At 42.5% G+C, this 20,145-nt stretch overlaps 1 protein-coding gene across 1 annotated transcript; it reads left to right on the plus strand.

Annotated features, from left to right (window-relative positions):
- Positions 1 to 15,596: 15,596 nt before the first annotated feature.
- OR1R1 (olfactory receptor family 1 subfamily R member 1) lies at positions 15,597 to 16,541 on the plus strand (the record flags this gene model as incomplete). Its single annotated transcript, XM_084237885.1, has 1 exon — positions 15,597 to 16,541. One exon carries the CDS (start codon positions 15,597 to 15,599, stop codon positions 16,539 to 16,541), a length of 945 nt encoding a protein of 314 aa, XP_084094011.1.
- Between the last annotated feature and the right edge of the window lie 3,604 nt (positions 16,542 to 20,145).

The following is a 20,145-nucleotide window of genomic DNA, read 5'->3' on the forward strand; positions in this document are numbered from 1 at the left end:
GATGTCGGGGGTGAGAGCATTCACCAGAGACAGAGTGGGAAGTAGAATGGCGGAGCCACTGAAATACACTACTGAGGGGAGCAGTGGGCGAGACTGGAGAGGTCTGCTGCGCCAAGTGGGTTAGCTCCCTGGCCAGGGACCGAACTCCTGCTGCAGTGGCTGGTGATAGCTTGACAGCACTGAGACTTAACCCCTGTGCCACCAGGAAAGCCCTCTCTCTCTTTCAAGTATCTCTTTTCATGACCACCCCCCAAGTTTCTGGTACAGTCTGAGACCAAGAAGCAAGCATGGCCTCTTTGAATGCCATTCTGCTCCACGTACCTCCTCCAGTCTTCTCCTTTCTCCATCTTTCTCCACCCCTTCCTCCCTCTGCCAAGCTTCTCTCTGTTCAGCTCTGCGCTTCATTGGGTGGAGCAGAGAACCTGGAACTTCCCCTTTCTATGGAGATCACACTGTTACAAGATGTAAGCAATAAACAAGAAACACCTGTAATGAGCAATATGGGGAAATGCCTCTGTGTTCTCAAGATTATCCTTAACTCAAAATCTCAGCTCCAGCCTGCGGGTTTTGCATGACCCAAAGGAGGGGAGCACTGCACTCCCGGAGGTCTGAGGACAGAAGCGCCTTCCCTGTGTTAGCTTCTCCACCTGACACTTGCAAGCTTTTACCCCTACTTTACACCTCTTTTAATCTGAACAAAACCCCTATGATGTGGAATCACTTTTTTTTTAAGAGTTCCCTAATTTGTCCTGTCCCAGAAATGTAAACCTTTCACCTTGAATGTTCCAAAGACTTTATAAGTGGGATCTCATGGACGTGGTACAAGCCTCTTGTGGGCAAATGGTGAGTCCATCTTCTAGATGGGGCCATGAGTCCTCTAGTCCTGTTTAAATTCCCATTAGTGAATTTTGTCAAACTCTAATTAAATCTTTTATTGGCTCCACCAATATCAATCAGTAACAGGAACATGTCAACATACAGTGTTCCAAAGTTTCTATCACAATATTGTCAAGATCATGGGGCCTCCCTGGTGGCACAAGGGGTTAAGCATCACACTATGAAGCAATCTGCAGCCTCTGCAGCACAAGTTCGATCCCCAGCCAGCCAGCGAGCAACCCACATGGCGAAGCAGACCTCTCCTGTCTCGCCCGCTGCTCCCCTCAGCAGTGTATTTTAGTCAGTCTGCCTGTTCTGCTTCCCACTCTGTCTCTGGTGAATCCCCTCACCCCCCACATCTCTGGCCTGTATGCATAAATAAGTAAATCTCTTATATGTATAAATAAATAAATCTTTTTTAAAAAAACAATATTGTTAACATTCAGTAGATTATTTTTAAGGAATAATGTAAATATGTCATTTATTCATAATTTGATGAAAATCTGTGTTTAAAAAAAAACACAAAATACTCCCATTCCTTATATCCCCTTAATCTTTTCTCCTACCCACCCCCCAACCTTTGGTAACCTCAGTTCAGGTATCAATGTCCACTGGTTTATTCTTCTTTCTTTGTCAGCTTATCTGCTTTCTTTCCTTCTATTACCCATACATGTGAAATTGCTACAGAGACCAAGCTCTCAGCTACTTGTCACTCATAAAACAAACACAAGAGACAGGAGCTGGGTAAGCAAGGTTTTGTTTAGAAAGTCAGTATTTCTGGGAGATGATGGACTCTTGTCCTTGAAAATATATCGCATCCCTTGGGACTCAGCACAGGGGTTTTATTAAAAAAAAAAATCAGTCAACAACTGAGTTTTGGCAAGTTCCCCCTTAAGTCTTGCTGAGACTCACTGGCACCAAGGGTGATCTGGTTCTTGTCATCTGTAACAGAGGAACCCTGGAGGTCACTCCAGGCCTTTCATTGGAGTTGGTATTTTAATAGCCTCAGAGGATGGTATTTTAATAGCCTCTAAAGGTTACTGGTAACAGCTAACTGATGGGGGGGAAAGCTCCCTGTTGGTAAATTATTTATTTATTTTTGCCCTTTCAAAATCATCCAATATTTGCCTTTATCTTTCTGTCTAACTTCACTTTACATAACCCCTGAAGTTCCTTTCATTCTGTTGCAAATGGAAAAATTTCACCTTTCCTTAAGCTGAATAGTAGTCCATTGTGAGTACCACATGTACTTTATCCAATCCTCTCTCAGTGGGGACTTAGCTTGTTGCTTCCATATTTCAGACTTAGTAAGTAATGCTACAATAAGAATTGTGATGCATATAATGTCTCAAATTGTGGTTTTGTATTCTTCAGAAAGACATCCAGAAGTAGGAATGCTAGAGCGGGTGATATTTCTCTATTTAGCTATTTAAGGAAGATGCAGATTGCTTTCCAAAGTGGCTGCAACAATTTATATACCCACCCACAGTGTGTAAAGTTTCCTCTTTTGCTACATACTTCATTCTCTACGAATCACGTTGTGTCATTGGTTTTACCTGCATTTCCTGTTATCAGTGATTATGAGCACTTTTCATACGTCTGTTGGTCATCTATAGATCCTCTTGGGAAAGGAGTCTATTCAGATCTGCACATTTCTTAATTGGGTAGCTTGGGTTTTGTTGTTCAGTCAGATGAATTCTTTATATGCCTTGGATATTAACCTCTTGTTGGTTGTATGATATATAAATATCTTTTATGGCTTTTTCATCTGTTAATAATTTCTTTTGCTGTGTAAAGGATTTTTATTTGATATGGTTCAATTGTTTATTTTTGCTTTTATTTCCCTTGCCATAAGGATTGAGTCCTCAAAGATGTCTCCATCATTGATGTCATGGAATATATCACCTATACTTTCTTTTATTGCCTAGTCCATTTTGAATTTATTTTTGTGTTTGGAGTTAGAGTGACCCAGGTGCATTGTTTAACATGTTGCGATCCAGTGTTCCCAATATCATTTGTTGAAGGGACTGTCCTTTCTCAATTGCATAGCCTTGGTTCCTTTGTCATAAATTAGGTATCACTATGTAAGTGGATTTATTTCTGAACTTTCCATTCTGTTCCACTGATCCAGGTGTCGATTTTTATTCTAATGCCATATTGTTTTACTTGTTACTTTATAAGATAATTTAAAATCAGGTAACAAGATGCCTCCACTTTTATTATTTTTTTCTCAGCTATTCAGAGATTTTAATGGTTCTATATAAATTTTAATATTTTTGCTTTATTTCCTTGAAGAATATCATTGGACTTTAATGGGGAGTACATTAAATCTATATATAATTTTTGGAAAAATTGTCATTTTGCTCTATTGCCCTTTATCGCTCTAGCTAAAACTTCTTATGTTAAGCTAAACAGAAGTGGTGAATATAGACATCCTTGACTTGTTCTTGATCTTAGAGGAAAAGCATTCAGTTTTTTAGCATTAAATATGATATTGGCTTTGTGTTTGTAGTATATAGGTTCTATTATGTATCAGGTTTTTACCAGTTTTTAAATAATTGTCTTTAGCTTTATAGAATTATGATCAGAAAAAAATACTTGGTATGATGTCCATCTTTATAAGCTCATTGACATATGATTTATGTCCCAACACATGGCTTATCCTTGAGTGTTCTATGTGCACTTGAGAAAAATGTAAATTATTTGGGTAGAATGTTCTGTAGATGTCTATCTGGTCTAGTATATCATATAAGGCAATTGTTTCCTTATTTATTCGTCTTGTTGATCTGTTCATAGTCCTTAGTGCAGTGTTAAAATCCCCTATTAGGGAAGAAATTTGCAAGACATATATCAAACAAGGGGGTTGATATCAAAATGTATAAACAACTCATACAAGCCAACAAAAAGCATACAATCCAATTTAAAAAATGGGCAGAGGATCTAAACAGGGATTTCACCACAGAAGACATACTGATGTCCAATGGACACATGAAAAGATGTTCTATATCATTTATCATTAGGGAACTATAAATCTAAACCACAATGAGATATAACCTCTCTCTGGTTAGAATAGCTATTATCAAAAAGTTGAGATGTAAGTGTCAGTGAAGATGGAGAGAAAATTATCCCACTCCTGGGTAGTTGCCCAAAGAACCTGAAAACACTAATTTGAAAAGATATATGCACATCTATGTTCATTGCAGCACTATTTACAATAATCAAGATTTGGAAACAACCTAAGTGACTTACTGATGTATGGGTTAAAAAGATGCGATATAGATACACACAGACTATAATCCAGCCCTAAAAAGATGAAATCTTGCCATTTTGACAACATGGATGACCTTGAGGGAATTATGTTAAATGAAACAAGTCAAAAGGAGAAAGACAACTACGTATGATTTCACTCATTTGTAGACCATAAAGAAAAGCAAAACAATCAAACATAATGAAAACAAACACTTCTCTCCCCTCCTCCCTTCTCTCCTTTCTTTCTGGAACCCCTATGATGTGAATATTATTTCTCTTTATATTGTCCCAAATAGTTCTCATACTCTTTTCATTCTTTTTTTCTCTTTGCTGGTCTGTTTATGTGTTTCTCATTACTGTGTGTTCAAGCTTGCTGACTCTTAGCAGCTACATCTGTTTGTCTACTATTGAGCCCTTCTATCATATCCTATCTTTTAGTTAAACTATAAAATTCTTTAAGTCTATTATTCCTGTTTGAAGCTATCATTTTCTCTATCTTTGTAATCCTGCTTTTGCTTAATAGTTGTTTTTATTTCAATAAATAAATATAGTTATGACTGTTGCTTTAAATTCTTCTGGTCACTTGTTTGAGCGACCAGAGCTGTTTCTGGAAAGGGGTAGGAGCTGGAATAATAGGGGACTAAAGATTGCTACTACCAAGAACCAAGATTTCACTCTTCCTGAGGCTCTTGTGGATGTCCAAGTTTGATATGGGAGGGCTCTACAACATGCTTCCTACCAGGCCAGTTCCTCAGTCAAAACTCCCCAAGAGCTTCAAGCTGACCCTAAGCCCTTAGCTGTGGCCCAACTCTGGCATGAAGGTTCTGCAATCAGTAGTTTTATTCCTCAGAGGTGCCAACAGGAGCAAAGTAATCTGAAAGCTGCAGGTCCACATTGCAGAGAGGCCACTATCCCACTTATGATCGCGGCTGGATGGGAGGCCTCAGGTTTTCATGTGCCACCACAAAAGACTGTCTCCCCTGCAAACCTGTCTCAATCTTCTCTGAGGTTGTAGCACTGCGAGAGTCTATGGTTGGAATAAAGTCACAATAGGGATCTATTCCTTAGGACTTTCAGGTACAGAGTCTTGTCCTGAGGTGCTTATACTTGCTACCTGGGCCCAGATGTTCTACACTCCCATTAGAGGCACACGCTCAGTATATGGATGTTATCTCAGCTTTGTTCCTAGGCAGACGTTTTACATAACACAACAGTTGAATGTAGACAGGAGTCTTCCTTGTGTAGAAACTCACTTTAGAACTTTAGGAGCTCAGACTAGAGTTTCCCTAACCTAGCTTCCCCCCGCCACACACACTCAGCTCAGCCTCCAGCTTTCCCCTCCAGCTCAGGTTCCAGCTTTCCCCCCCCAGCTCAGGTTCCAGCTGTCCATGTCTGGAAGCCACGTACTCTCAAGCCGACTATCACCACCTTAAACAAGCCCACCACCTACCATCATTAGGACTGTTAGCTGCCATTGAAACTCCTAATACGGTGTACTAAGCATATGACAAGCTTTCCTTTATTCTACCAGCACACATACAGAAAGAAAAAAATCTCTTGATTGATATCATTATTACACTCATTAAAACTTAGAACACACTAAGTGGTAGTGTCAGGATTCAGATCCAGGACTAGGAGTAAATTGCCTAAGCCCTCATCACACAACCCCTCTCTCACCTTAAAGACACACACACTACTGGATACTTCTGAACTTGTGGGTCCTGGGCTGCTCTTGAGTGAAAGGTGGAAAAATGTCTGAGCTGAGGTCAGTCTTGAATTGGGAGCTGGGGTTGGGGAGAGACTTTAATTGGGTGTGAGTCAGAAGCCCTGATCTAGATTTGCATTCTCTGGTATGGTGGCCACTAGCCACATGAGGCTGTTGAGCATTTGAAATGTGGACTTGCAGTGGAGGAATTAAATTGTTAATTTAATTTTTAAAGTTAATTAAGGTTAAATTAATTAAGGTTAATATAACCTTTTATATTTAAAGTATATAAATATAAAAGCATTTAAAATCTAATGCTTGATTCAGTTTTTATAAAACCTCTAAGTATGTTTGGAACAGCTTAGATACGTGAATCTACTCTTTCAATTATAAATTTCATGAAATCCTAATACAGGTCAAGTTATTTCTGATAAAAATTCAGTGCCCAAACTGTGGTGTGTTCTAAGTATAAAGCACACGATGAAACTTAAGTTTTGAAAACTTAACACAAAAAATAATGTAAATATGTCATTAAAACTTTTATATTGATCACATATTGAAGTGATTTTAGATACATTGGGTGAGACAAAACATTTTTAAATTAATTACACCTGTCTAATTTTTGCTTTTTAAAATATGGCTACTAGATAATGTTAAATTACATACGTGGCTCACATTTGTACTTGACAGCACTGACGTAAATTAGGCTTGTTAATTCCCAAAACAAGACTAATATCTGAAAGTAACCCAAAAGCTCTGGGATCTGCCCCAGATCTCACTTGGGGCAAGGAGGAGAGAAAAATTAAGGTTTTTCTTCATAATACCCAGATCAAACTGTTTATTTATAGTTATATTTGTTCTATAAAATATAAATGTAATTATTAGTGTAATAATTTATATAATTTTAGTGTAATAAATTATAATACAGAGTAAGAGGGTTCCTTTTTCTCCACATCCTTGCCAGCAACAATGTAAGGAAATATAATTTAAACAATAAAAATAAATAAAAATGTATTTTTATTAAATAAATTTAATAAAATAAGTAAATTAAAACATTTTATTAAATTTATTTTATTTTAAAATATTAAAAATTAATTTAATTTTAAAAATAATATATGACACAAGATATTAAACAACAGAATTCTGACATGAATTTCCAGTTTCTTCCACCCTAACAAACTGGTAACACCTCTTAGCCATCTGTGGCTGACAGAACAGTCCCCACTCTCCCAGCATGGACTTCTCATCTGCTGTGTTCTCCCAGCTCAGCTTATCTGATTTTGTTCTAGTGCTACAGAGGCCTCATGAGGATGTGCCTTACTCACATCATAGTTCCTCTGCTCCTCTGCTTGCTCACATACTAACTCAGATTTCTTTATATTCCAGTTCCTTACCATTTGTTTTGCTGTAGAGATTTATTTCTCAAAATATGAGAGGTCCTTACAAAGAATCCACACTGACAAATTCAACAACCAGATTCCCTGACTCCTGGAGGTGGTGACCCTCACATACTTCTCAAATAGGAAACAAATATCCAGTTGTGTAGAAAGTATTGACCTCGCATCTGAGATTCTTCCCGTAGAGCCTGCATTTACACTTTTTCTAAATCCAAACAAGTCCATTTGGATCTTTGATCCTTGATTATTCATAAATACAATTTTCTATTAAGCATCTTTATATTTACCTAAATAAGAGTTACTGCAAACCAATGTGATTTCCTTTTTACACAACAATAACAATGCTAATTATTATGTATTAGAGTGCAATTTCTCACTTTGGTACTTTAGAAGGAAATATGAACATCACAATTATTCTAATTTTTAGATTTATTACACTGCCATTCAATGATACATAGAGATATAAAAATATAGATATAAATGATAAAGATATGGAAACATATATAGACATGAATTTTTTGTGTGTGTTTATGTGGCATTGTTTATCTTTGGAAATTATTCCACAAGTCAGCTCAAGCTGAAATTGTGAAACTTGATATTTATCATGTGTTTATTCATTTGTCTGAGAATTATAGCTATGCTAAGAAGACTAATAGAAGTAATTTTAAATGATCTTCACTAAAGAAAAGTGCAAACATTAACTATCTTGTTTTATAGCTTATTACTATTCAGGTACAAGGCCCAATATAGGCCAAGACCCAGGTAAGTAAGTTGGTAGGTGGATAGGTAGGTAGATGTAAGTCTTTGTGAGCTGGGAGAAAGGTGTTGAACCCAGCTGTCAACACTAATCACTTAGCTGTCAATACTGATCAGCTGTCAACACTGATCACTAATCAGTATCCCCAATTCTTTTTGGAACAGCTCCTAGTAACATGCCTCCTTACTGTTCAACAATAGTCATTTCACGTTTATCAGGAGAATGCAGAGATTCAAAGTGGTTTCTTCTTTAAAAAAAAATCCAGGTCAAGTGAATGAAATATAGAACAAACCCTAAAACACCTAGCACACAATAGAAACAAACAATCAAGGACTGATAATAGTTAACAGCCAGCATATAACTTGTGGGTGCTATGTGCTAGGAATTGTTCTAAGGGCTTTCATTAACCCATCGGGTCCTAATAAAATTCTTATTTTCCCATTTTACAGGTGAGACAGAGCTACAGAATATATCAGTAACTTCCCCAAGCTCTCACAACTAGTAAAGGCAAGATGATACCAGAGTCCCAGGGAAGTGGACACATGGACCTTCTCCCCTGCAGGAAACTTGTGTCCCAGCTGCCTTTCATTTCTTGCGTACTTCCTTAATCCCCTCTATATAATCTGTGCTCCCCAGATACCTTGCCTTTGCCCACACTGTCCTCCCACACACCCATGTTCTCCCATCCTTCTGTTCTGTGTAAACCCCACTTCCTCCCAGAGGTGCTCCCTGAATACCCAAGCCACAGGCACAGCTTCTATTCCAAACCCCTAGGGCACTTGCTGCCCAAACTTGTGACTGCCTGTGCCCAAGTCCCTCAACACGCACGTTCACTATTGAGGGTACCTACTCAGAATGTTCACCTTCCAACATGAAGGACTCATCAGCCTCTGTCAGTTAACCTTTCTCAGTGGATCAGCAAGGGGCCTGAGACCTGGAGGGGAAAATGGCTAGTCTAGGTTCCCACAGCTAGTTGGAGCTTGAATACGTCACACATTCCCAGACTTCTCTGACACCTTCAGAGCCAGCACCCCACAGACACTGCCTTAGCAACATTCTCAAATGAGTGAATAGTCAAGCTGGAGATGTTCATCCCCCAAGATGTGGCTACCAGACCCACAAACAGTAAAATACATGCCAGGTGGGAGGCAGATGAGCAAGAGAGACTACCCTCAGGAGAGATCACTCCAGCCTGGGAATTAGGTCAGCCCCTCTAGATCGAGGACGGTTGCTTTACAAGGCCAGTAAGGACAGGACAGTCAAAAGACTTCAGAAAACTAGGAGCAGAAACCCCAGCTGGGCTGGGTTGGGATCCTGACATCTCCACCCTGGGCTCTGGGGCAACAAAAGGCAGCAACCTGGAAGTCCACTAACAGCAGCGGCACACATGTCCCCCAATCCTTCTGTCTGGGGTGACTCCGCCAGCAACTCCAGCCCCTCTCCTTTCCTTGATTCTGAGTCAGGTGAGCCCGGGCTCATGGAAACACCTCTGGGGTCCATGCTGGTGAAGTGGGGACCTACAGCCCCAGTTCTACTTCACTGTTCTCACTGCAGGATCAGATGAAAGGGCTCGTTGAGAGCAAAGGAGTCCCCCAGGGAGGTCACAGCATTAGGGGTGACATAGCAGCTCAGCAAAGGGAAAGCCAGGGAGAAGAGACCAGGTCTCCCAGCTTTAACTAGCCCTTCCCACTTTGCTATCATTGCCCCCTAGAAGGTGGCAGAGGAAGAACAGTGTCCTCTGAATATTGTGGGTCATCACCAGGAGTCACCACAGGGGGTCCATCCTAATTTTGGTCCCCAGACCCTTTGTTTCTTCTCTCCCACTCAATCTGTCTCACAGGGTCAGAGGGAAGCCAGGCAGACTAAAGCCCAAGGGGTCCTCATGGGGCCAGCAGTGCAGAGGCCACCAAAGTTCCCCAAGGAGTTTTCTGGTTAATTAATTAGTGAGTGACCTCCTTTCCTGCCACTTTTGTCTGCTGAGGTACATCTTCCTCTTGGGGGATACCTGTCTTAACTACCCCATGCTGGAAGCAGATCAGCTTCTGGGTTCGTGATGTGGAGGACAGAGCCTAGCTCAGAGGTAAGTTGTCAGGCAGAGCAGAATAATCAATGGAGAATAGGCAAGATGGGGAAATCAAGCATCTGAGGGAGAAAGATAAATGAGAAATAGCCAGTGAGCACTGGCAGACAGCACAGGGAAGTGGACGGAACCATAGGTAAAATCCAAGTCCTGCATGCAAACCCAGGCTCTCTCCCCAGATCTCTGCATGACTGCTGGCATGGTGTTCCCTGGACCTGGCTTCCCTTTTGTGACTTTGGCCTTGGGTGAAATAAATCTTAGAATCATTTCCAGTTGACCAATGCCAGGATAGGATGGTGGGCCATTTGACTGTGCCTTATGCAGCTCTGGGTGCCCTGCTCACCTGGGGCTCAAGTACCTGCTGGGCACAGAGTAGATACAACAGGTAAGGTTGCTGAGTAAGCTGCTGAAATGATTGAGAGGTTGGCAGAGGAAAGCAGGAAAGGGGAGGAAGCCACTTAGTATGCCTTTGAGAGAAGACTCTGAGCTGCCAGCAAGAGACTGGGCTGGAAGAATTAGCTAGATGCTCTCGGGACTGAGAGCGTTGAGGACCAGGAATGGTTTTCCCTATTGTCCACTGCCCTCTGCTCACTCTGTCAAGGCAGACAGAAACCGGAGATGAGAGCAGGAAGAAGGAGAAAGTAGTGCCTGGGTTTGTATGCAGGCTCCTGCAAGAGTCTCAGGGTGCCTGGGAGATAATGGAGGCCACGCTATGTCACTGCATGTGTGTGGAAGGGTCTGTGCCTGGGGCTTCAAGCCCATGTGGCATGTACGTCTACATTTTCTCTACGAGCGGATCTGTGCATGTGTCTGTGACTGTGTATCAATGACTGGGAGTGTGTGCTCATGTGTGCCCATATGTGTATTTTCCCATCCTAGAGGGCATATGTCTCTGGCATGTCCATGCATCTGGATGCATCAGGATGTGTCTTGATGACATCTGAGTTTGCTACAAAGGTGAACATTTGGTTTAGGGCAGCAAGGTGCCTGGGAGGTAGGGTTTCTGGGTCTAGATCCTAAGTATCCCTGCCTCATTTTATGACCTTAAATAGATTCTTCCTATCCATTTCAAAGCAAACACTTGCCATACCGGGACTTCAGCAAAGGAATCTGAATCAACGATAGCACCTCAACCTCCAGGGGACCTAGTCCTCTGCCAGGCATCTAGGGGGAGTCAATATATCTCTCATCTCTGACTGTTTAGAGTGTTGCGAGTGTTTGGGGGAGGAAATTGGCATTGCTTTGACATTTGCTATTTGTTTTACATATTAAAAAGTTCTCTTTCTTTTTTTAATTTATTTTTAATCTCTTTTTTTAAGGTTTATTTATTTATTTATTTATGCAAGCACTAGGTACAGTCAGAAGTATGGGGGAGGTGAGAGAATTCACCAGAGACAGAGCAGGGAACAGAACAGGCAGACTGATGAAGAAATACACTGCTGAGGGGAGCAGCGGGCGCGGCAGGAGAGGTCTGTCGCACCATGTGGGACCCTTGCCAGTGGCCAGGGATCCAACCGGCGCTGCAGAGGCTGCCGGCAGCTTTGCAGCCCAGAGCTCAACCGCTGCGCCACCAAGGGAGGCCACTGTTTTACATATTAACAGCATATAACCTCAAAGAGTTAAGTAACTTTTCTGGGGTTTCTCATGTCACTTGCTCAGCGCATACTAGAATTCTTTCTAGAATTTCCTTCCACGCTTATCTGTATAGTTCATGTCTTGTCCTTCAAACTGGTCCTTCTCAAATGCCACCTGCTCTGTGGAGCCTTCCCTGGCTGACAGGAGAGTTAATAATACGAAACCCTGTGCTGGCCTTGCAGCCAATGGGAAAAGACAACTAATATTTGTTCTGCCAAGTAGGGAAGGTGAGCATCAGAGCAGGGGGGCGGAAAATCACTTTAACAGCAGCCAGTGATGGCAAGTTCCAAATGAGTAACACAGTGAAGATAGTGGGGGAGGCATTTCTGTGGGCTGGAGAAATCTAGAAAGAAGATAGGCTTCCTGGAAATGGCAGAACTGGAGTTAAGTGTTGGGCTATGGTAGGAAGCAGTCAGGTAGTGAGCAGTGTGGGACAGGCATGTGAGAAAAGTGTAAACAAGAGACAGTGACCGGGCTGACCTGGTGGGGCGGGGTCAGGGGAAGCGTGGGGAAGTAATGGGGGCGAAGTCTGGAGAAGAATACGGGGAACCATGTTGGAAGCCTCGGAGGGCGACCTGGGTATCTTGTACTGTAGCCAGTGGGCAAAAAATAGCCTGACAGTGCGGCAGAGTGGAGGGCAAAGAACATGACTCGGAAATTCCTAGGACCCTTATTGCTCGGGCTTTCTCTCTCTCAAAAGGCCACCGTGACAACTCTCTGGAAATACACTGAAGTCTCTGGGCATTGATGGATATCAATGCATCTGCCCTCAAGCCTGGAGACCTCTGGCCAGGAGGGAGACAAGCCCTTAGACTCCGCAGACAGTGTTGAAGCCTAACATGCTGCCATTCAGGTGAGAGAACATGCCACTCCTCTCCTGTCTTCTTGCCTTGAGTCCTAGCTTCCTCCCCACCCCACGTCCACTCGGCCTTACATTGGTAGGGAGGAAAAGGCCATGTTTAGCTCTTCCCACTTCATAAAACATCTGCCTCTGCCTTCACATTCTCTCTGCGCCCTTACCACCCCCAGGGCTCTATCTATCTGGTCATTCCTACTCACTCTTCTAAACTCAGGTCACACTTTACCTCTCCTTTGGAATCTTCCCTGAATCAGCCAAGGAGAGGAAATCTACTTGAGTCAGACCATTAGAGTGGTAGTATTACATTGTGCATGTCTGGAGGTCAAGGACAGTAGTTGACCTACCTTTATAGGTCTATAGCCCAACACAATGCCAGCCTCAGTCAGCATTCAGTAAGCAGGTGTGAAGTGTACACCTCCACACAACTCCAACCTCAGTTCAACTCCCGTTAAGAACAACGTTCATAAACTAAAGGAAAATTGGGTCACTGAATCCGCTAAAAAAGAATAGCGCACCAAGGGTGTTTGGGGTTGAAGAAAAGAAGACTCAGTAGACCTAGAATAGATTCAACCACCCCTGTGTGAAAAGCTTTAGAGAATGCAGATTTGGCGTGCAGCCCCTAGTGGCCAAAACTGGCATCACCTGTAGTTACAAGGAAGCAGTTTCAGCTTAGATTAAGAAAAACTCAATGCCAGGACTACAGCCCTCTATCAGTGGGCTGGATTGCTGCCGGTGGCAAGGAACAGGGAGAAACCAGCAGCAGTTGACGGAAAGGGAACCAGTGTCAGCTGAGCATCCATCCTCTGTTATGTACCTCATTTAGTCTTGACATCAACCATGTAAGAGAGGAATAAGCAATATGCCCATTTTATAGATGCAGAGAATAAAGAGGAAATGAAGGCCATGTTTACACAGCCAATCGGGACCAAAACCCAGGCAGCGCTGACTCCAAAGCCAGCATCCTTTCTTCTATGTCCCAAAGCTGTGCACAGGCAGGTGGGAAGGGAAGGGTTCTGCAGAGGAGACTCCTGCACCAGAAAAGAGGGTGGATTGGAGCATGCCAAAGTTTGGCTGTGCAGCACTGCAGCTCTCCACCAGACAGGGTAGGGTTGTCATAAGCAGATGATTTCCCTGGGACAGCCAGCCAGGAATGGCTACTGAAAAGCAGAAAACTGAAACAGGACATGTCTGGAGCTTCCCCTGGAAATGACAGGAGTGAACACTTCACTTTGCCCATCATCTCCTCTCTTTTCCCGCCCTTCACCTTTTTTCTGTTTTCACTCATTGCTCTTTAATAAGCAGCATTCAGCAAATATTTGCTGGGTAAATTCTGTATGCATCACACAAGATGGTGAGATGCAGCTCTTCCTATAAGAAGCATCCCTACTAAGAGTTGATTTAATCCAATCTCTGGGATCTCTGCAAAGTCTAGTCCTCTTTCCTGGGAAAGTGGAAACAGACTAGACTAGTAATAACATTTCTAGAAATTTTGAAGCAATAAGAGAAAAGAATGTGGTTTTTTGTTTGTTTGTTTTAAGATTGATTTATTTATTTATACATGCACTGGGTACAATCAGAAGTGCAGGAGGGTGAGAGAATTCACCAGAGCCAGAGCAGGGAACAGAACAGGCAGACTGACGAAATACACTGCTGAGGGGAGCATCGGGCGCAGCAGGAGAGGTCTGTTGTGCCATGTGGGACCCTCGCTGGTGGCCGGGGATCAAACCAGCACTGCAGAGGCTGCGGGCAGCTTCACAGCCCAGTGCTCAACTGCTGTGCCACCAGGGGAGGCCCAGAAAAGAATGTGTTTTAAGGGAGAAATTGAGTTAGGGGCAAAATGAGTGCATTGTTTCTGATATCATTGAAGTCACTTGATTAACTGAGATACTGATGTTTTCTGTCAACTGAGGTAAGAGCTACATATGTCCCGTATCATATGTAGCTATTCTACCATCTTCATTTCATGCCTCCCCTACCCCCAACCCAAAATCTCTTCCAGCTATCTGGAATGCTCTCTCCCTCCCACATCATATCTTGCTGAGTGAAATCCTATTAGTTCTCCAAGACCTGGTTCAAAATCCCGTTCCTTTCATTCCTGCTGGAGGAATAATTTACTTCTACTTGTTTCTTAAAATTAGCAAAGGACAAAACATTCTGCAAGGTGATTTAGGTCAAATTGTTTGTGGGCAGAAATTAAAACTCACTCACCCCCCTATTCCCCACAGTACCTAGCACCGGGGTCAGCAAACTATGTCACACAGGTCAAATCTGGTCCCCCACCTGTTTTATAAATAAAGTTTTATTGAAAAGAGCCATAGCCATTCATTTATATTGTTGATGGACGTTTCCACACTACAAAGACAGAGTGGTTGCAAGGGAGACTAAATGGTCTACAAACTTAAAATATTTACTATGTGATCCTTTGTAGAAAAGGTTTGCCAGTTTCTGAGCTAACACATAATATGTGGTGAACAAATGAATGGTAAATGCAGTAGGATATTTTATGAACAAACTGTTATACCCATCTGGTATTCAGATGGCCTGGGTCCCAATTTCACCCCAACTTGTTTGACTAAGTAAATGGTGATATGGATGGATAGTAGTTTGTGGGTAGATGTACAGTTTCGGTACATAAACAGTGCCTATTGTGTGGGGGCACTGTGCTAAGCATTTTAAGTTCATTATCCACTTTATCCTCACTACCAACCCCAGGGGTAGCTATTAGTATTTTTCTCACTTAAGGAGGAAAATAAATAAAGCTCTGAGTGGCCACACTGAGTGGTGGAACCAGAAATCAAATCAGGTCTGATTTACTCTAAAACTTGAGCCTACTCACTACCCTAAAACACCTTCCTGAGATTCAGTTTCTACATAAAATGACTAAATTGGGTGAGCCTAATGATTTGCAAGTCATGTCAGCAAGCAGAAAATCAAAAGTTACATGGAGCCCCACTATGCAGAGGTTCACCGAGAGGTGCTCCGATTCAGGTCTGCTGCCTGGTCTCTCCCTGCAGCACCCCCACCTGTGCAGGCACCCCATGGCCCTGGGCAATCTCTCCACCCGGCCAGAGTTCCTCCTCCTGGGTCTGATGGACGGAACAGACGTGCACCCGCTGTTGTTCCTGCTCTTCCTTGGCGTCTACCTGCTCAACGGCCTGGGCAACCTGAGCATGGTGGCCGTGGTGAGGACCGACGGGGCCCTCCAGGCCCCCATGTATTACTTCTTGGGTCACCTGAGCCTGGTGGACGTCTGCTTCACCACCGTCACGGTCCCCAGACTGCTGATCGGGCTCCTCCACCCCGGCCAGGCTGTGTCCTTCGAGGGCTGCTTTGCCCAGATGTACTTCTTTGTGGCTCTGGGCATCACCGAGAGCTACCTCCTGGCAGCCATGTCCTACGACCGCGCGGTGGCCGTCTGCCGGCCCCTGCACTACGGCACCATCATGACGCCTCGGCGCTGCGCGCTGCTGGTCGCGGCGTCCTGGGTCTTGGCCCACGTGCACTCGCTGCTGCACACGCTGCTCATCTCCGCGCTCTCCTACCCGCGCTCCGCCCCTGTGCGCCACTTTTTTTGTGACATGACAGTGATGCTGAGCCTCGCAACCTCGGACACCACGGCTGAGGAGACTGCGATCTTCACCGAGGGCCTGGCCGTGGTGCTGACCCCGCTGCTCCTCGTGTCCCTCTCCTATGCGCACATCCTCGTCACCGTGCTGGGGGTGCGGGCGGCCGGGGGCCGGCGCCGCGCCTTCTCCACCTGCGGCGCCCACTTGGTGGTGGTGTCGCTTTTCTTCGGCTCGGTGCTCTCCGTCTACTTCCGACCATCCTCGGCCTACTCGGCCAGGTACGACCGCCTGGCCAGCGTGGTCTACGCAGTGGTCACGCCGACGCTGAACCCCTTCATCTACAGCCTCCGCAACAGAGAGGTCAAAGGTGCCCTGAAAAGGGGGCTTAGATGGAAGGCTGCAGCCCCGGAGCAATGACCGTGGGGCTGGGTCACTGGCATTTCAACAATACGGATTACAAAAGAGCACCCCTCGGCTATTTTGTTTGGTTTTTTGTTGTTGTGTTCTTCGTTTGTTTGGGGGTTTTTTTGGAGGGAGGGGGGTTGGGTTTTTGTTTTTTTTTTTAAATAATTCACTTTTTTTTTTTTAAAGATTTATTTATTTATTTATTTATACAAGCACTGGGTACAGTCAGAAGCTCGCGGGGTGAGAGGATTCACCAGAGCCAGAGCAGGGAGCAGAACAGGCAGACTGATGAAGTAAACTGCTGAGGGGAGCAGCGGGCACGGCAGGAGAGGTCTGTCACGCCATGTGGGACTCTGTCTGGTGACCAGGGATCGAACCAGCGCTGCAGAGGGGAGGCCCTTTTTTTTTTTTTTTTTTTTTTTTTTTTTGCTTTGCAAAGAGCTAGCAATTTTGATGCTACAGTCTCTTATTCCTTGTGAAATTAAAAATTAGACCCTAAGCAAAATATGTGACTGTTTTTTCATAGGAATGGATTCATAGCAATAAACTATGTCTGAATGTTTGAAAGAGAGTATACTTTTAAATTCTGGACAAACAAAAAGAAAACAAAGAAGTAGGGAATGAATCTTGTAGCTTCGGGAAAGAGGGGCAGAAGAGTATGACCAGCAGCAGGGGGAGGACAGAGGAAAGCCGAGAAGCAGTAGGGGTCTGAGGAGGGTCTTAAAGAGATTGTCTTTGGATGTGCTGCAGTGTCTCAACCCACCTCTGCAGACTCCTTTTGCGGAAACTTCCCTAAAGATCTAGCTGCTGAAGTATTTTTAAAAATTTTATTCTATTCCTTAAATACTATAGCCATTGTTTTCATGGTAAGAATTCAAAAGTTGAGATAAAGATAAATTTTAAAAGTAAAATTGACTACCATCCAATCCAACTTCCACTGCCATCCCTGTTAAAAGTTCAGTTCTCTCTTCTCTCTCTCTCTCTCTCTCTCTCTCTCTCTCTCTCTCTCTCTCTCTCTCTCTCCCCCTCTCTGTGTGTTGTCTATCATTTTGTAACATAAATAGTATTCTCTATATATTCTTAAATTTCCTTTTTCCATAAAACAATATGTCCAGGAGATCTTTTCTTATCACTACAAAAAGAACTTTCTCATTTTTAACTTCATGATATAGAATCATATGCAGTGAATGCTCTATGGTTTAGCATCCCCTAACTTTTCTGATGTTTTCAGATTCTTACTATATATCCATCACTGCCTTAACTGTCTTTGTCTCGTTTAAACTTCACAAGATTACAGGAAGAAGATACCATTATTATTATTCTCATTGCCTAAGAGGAAAAAACAGCTTAGAGAAACCAACTGATCTTTTTCAAGATCAGCAAACTAAGACACTATTCTCTTCAAAGATTTGTAGTATAGTCAATATTTTTCATCATGTTGAGCAAATTCTAGCAATATGTATATCTAAAATATAACTTTGCCAACATTTTATATACCATATTCACATAATTTTACAATGGTTTTTTTAGCTGTTAATTTTCTCCTGTTACACTCCTAGAGTTCTTTGTACTTGTTATCTTTTTATTCTTGTTGTACTTGCCAAAATTTTATCTGGTACAGTATTAGTTCCAAAGAACCAACATTTAGATTACTATTACTATTTTGTTTCTGGGTTTTCAGTTCAACTAACTTTTCTTATTTATTAATTCATTCATTTCCTTTGTGTTGACTTCACACTTTTTCTAGATTTGCAAGCCTATGTATGGTCTTGATTTCAGGAGCCTCTGCTAATGTCACTGTCGATGGAAATCGACATCTCTTAGCTAAATAACACATGATTTTTCTTTTGAGGGGAAGCTGAACCCTTCTCAGGGTTCACTGGTACTACTGATTCCCTTGGACTTGGTGATATCTTCCATCTGGCTTGGGATCTAACCTTAGCCACTGCTCAGGGTCTCCTCACACCTTACCCTGCTTCTGGAGACACACGGGCTTCCGACTCCAGCCTGCTGTCTGCATCCCACCAGCATGTATAAGAGCTTTTCAGCCCTGCATGGTCCCAGTGGCTGGAAAGCTTCATGTCTGTGCATGTGGAGGCAGAAGTGACATTTCAGACAAGTTCCCAGACCAGCACTGCCATGATGCGGCTGCTGCATGCAGCAGTAGGCTCTTCTGCAAAGCTGCCTCCTGCCAGAGTTCTTCCCAACTAGTAGGGGAAATTCACTATACCCCACCCCAATGCCCAAAACTATGTGGAAAATTCTATCACCCCCTCAACTCACTGGTTGTTGGGTGACAAAAAGCAAAGTCTCACACTACATCTAAACTCTCATTAGAAACAGTATTATTATGTGCTATTCTTGAAGTGGTAGTCAATGCAATTAGAAAAAAAAAAGACTAGAACTAAATATTTGAAAGGAGTATGAATACTTACCAATATTTATATTAGTTTTGATTGTATGTCTGCAAGACCCAAGATATTTAACTGAAAATCTTTGTTAGAAAACAGAGGATTTAGTAAGGGCAACTGATGCAAAATTGATACACAAAATTACCAATAACTTCCTATGCACAAAAATTACCTGTCCAAAAACACAATAGTGATTCCTTCCTCCCAACATTTTTCAATATAAAATTCCCAGGAACAAATGTAGAAAATTATATGCAGGTACCAAATTTTTAAATCTATAGAATTCTATTAAAAAAGCTCAAATAAGGCCTCCCTGGTAGCGCAAGGGGATAAAATGCAACCTATGAAGCTATCCGCAGCCACTGCAGCATGAGTTTGATCCCTGGCCAGAGAGCTGACCCACATGGCACAGCAGACCTCTCCTGTCTCGCCTGATGCTGCCCTCAGCAGTGTATTTCAGTCAATCCATCTGTTCTGTTCCCTACTCTGTCTCTGGTGACCCTTCTCACCCCCACACCTCTGGCCTGTACCCCAGTTCTTGTATGCATAAATAAATAAATCTTTAAAAAGAAAAAGAAAACTCAAATAAATGGAAATACACTCCTTATATGTTTTGTAAAACAACTGTATAGTCAATTCTTCATAAATCCATAAATGTAATGTAATTTCAATTAATTTCCAACAGGCTTTTATTGGAATTTAACAAAATAGATCTGAAGCATATCTGAAAGGATAAATGTGTCAGAAAAGTTGGAGGAGCACAAAATTGGGGCAGGCTTGTCACACAAGATATTTACAGTGTATTATTATGAATGTATACCTGGTATGGTACTAATACAAAAATAGAGTGACATTAATATAATATAATAGAGTCCAGAAATATATTCCAATGTATAGCAGTACTTAGTATATTATACCGCTAATATTTTTACATCAGTGAAGATAGAACAACTGACTTACTGGGATGGGAAAAAGAGAAAAAAGAGTGATTGTCTTACCTCAAGTTTCAGATGGATCACAGATAGAGAGGTAGAAGCTAAAACTGTACAAGAAAAAGGAAAAAGAATGGAATAATATAATTTTGAGACAGAAAAACCTTTCTATACGAGTCAAAGAAAAGTGCATACATGGAAGTAAAAATCAACCTATTTGTCTATTTGGAAATTTATGATCTTCAGTAAGGGAAAAATACATCACCACCAAAG

The sequence above is a fragment of the Talpa europaea genome, assembly GCF_964194135.1.
Source record: "Talpa europaea genome assembly, chromosome: 7".
Taxonomy (NCBI): domain Eukaryota; kingdom Metazoa; phylum Chordata; class Mammalia; order Eulipotyphla; family Talpidae; genus Talpa; species Talpa europaea.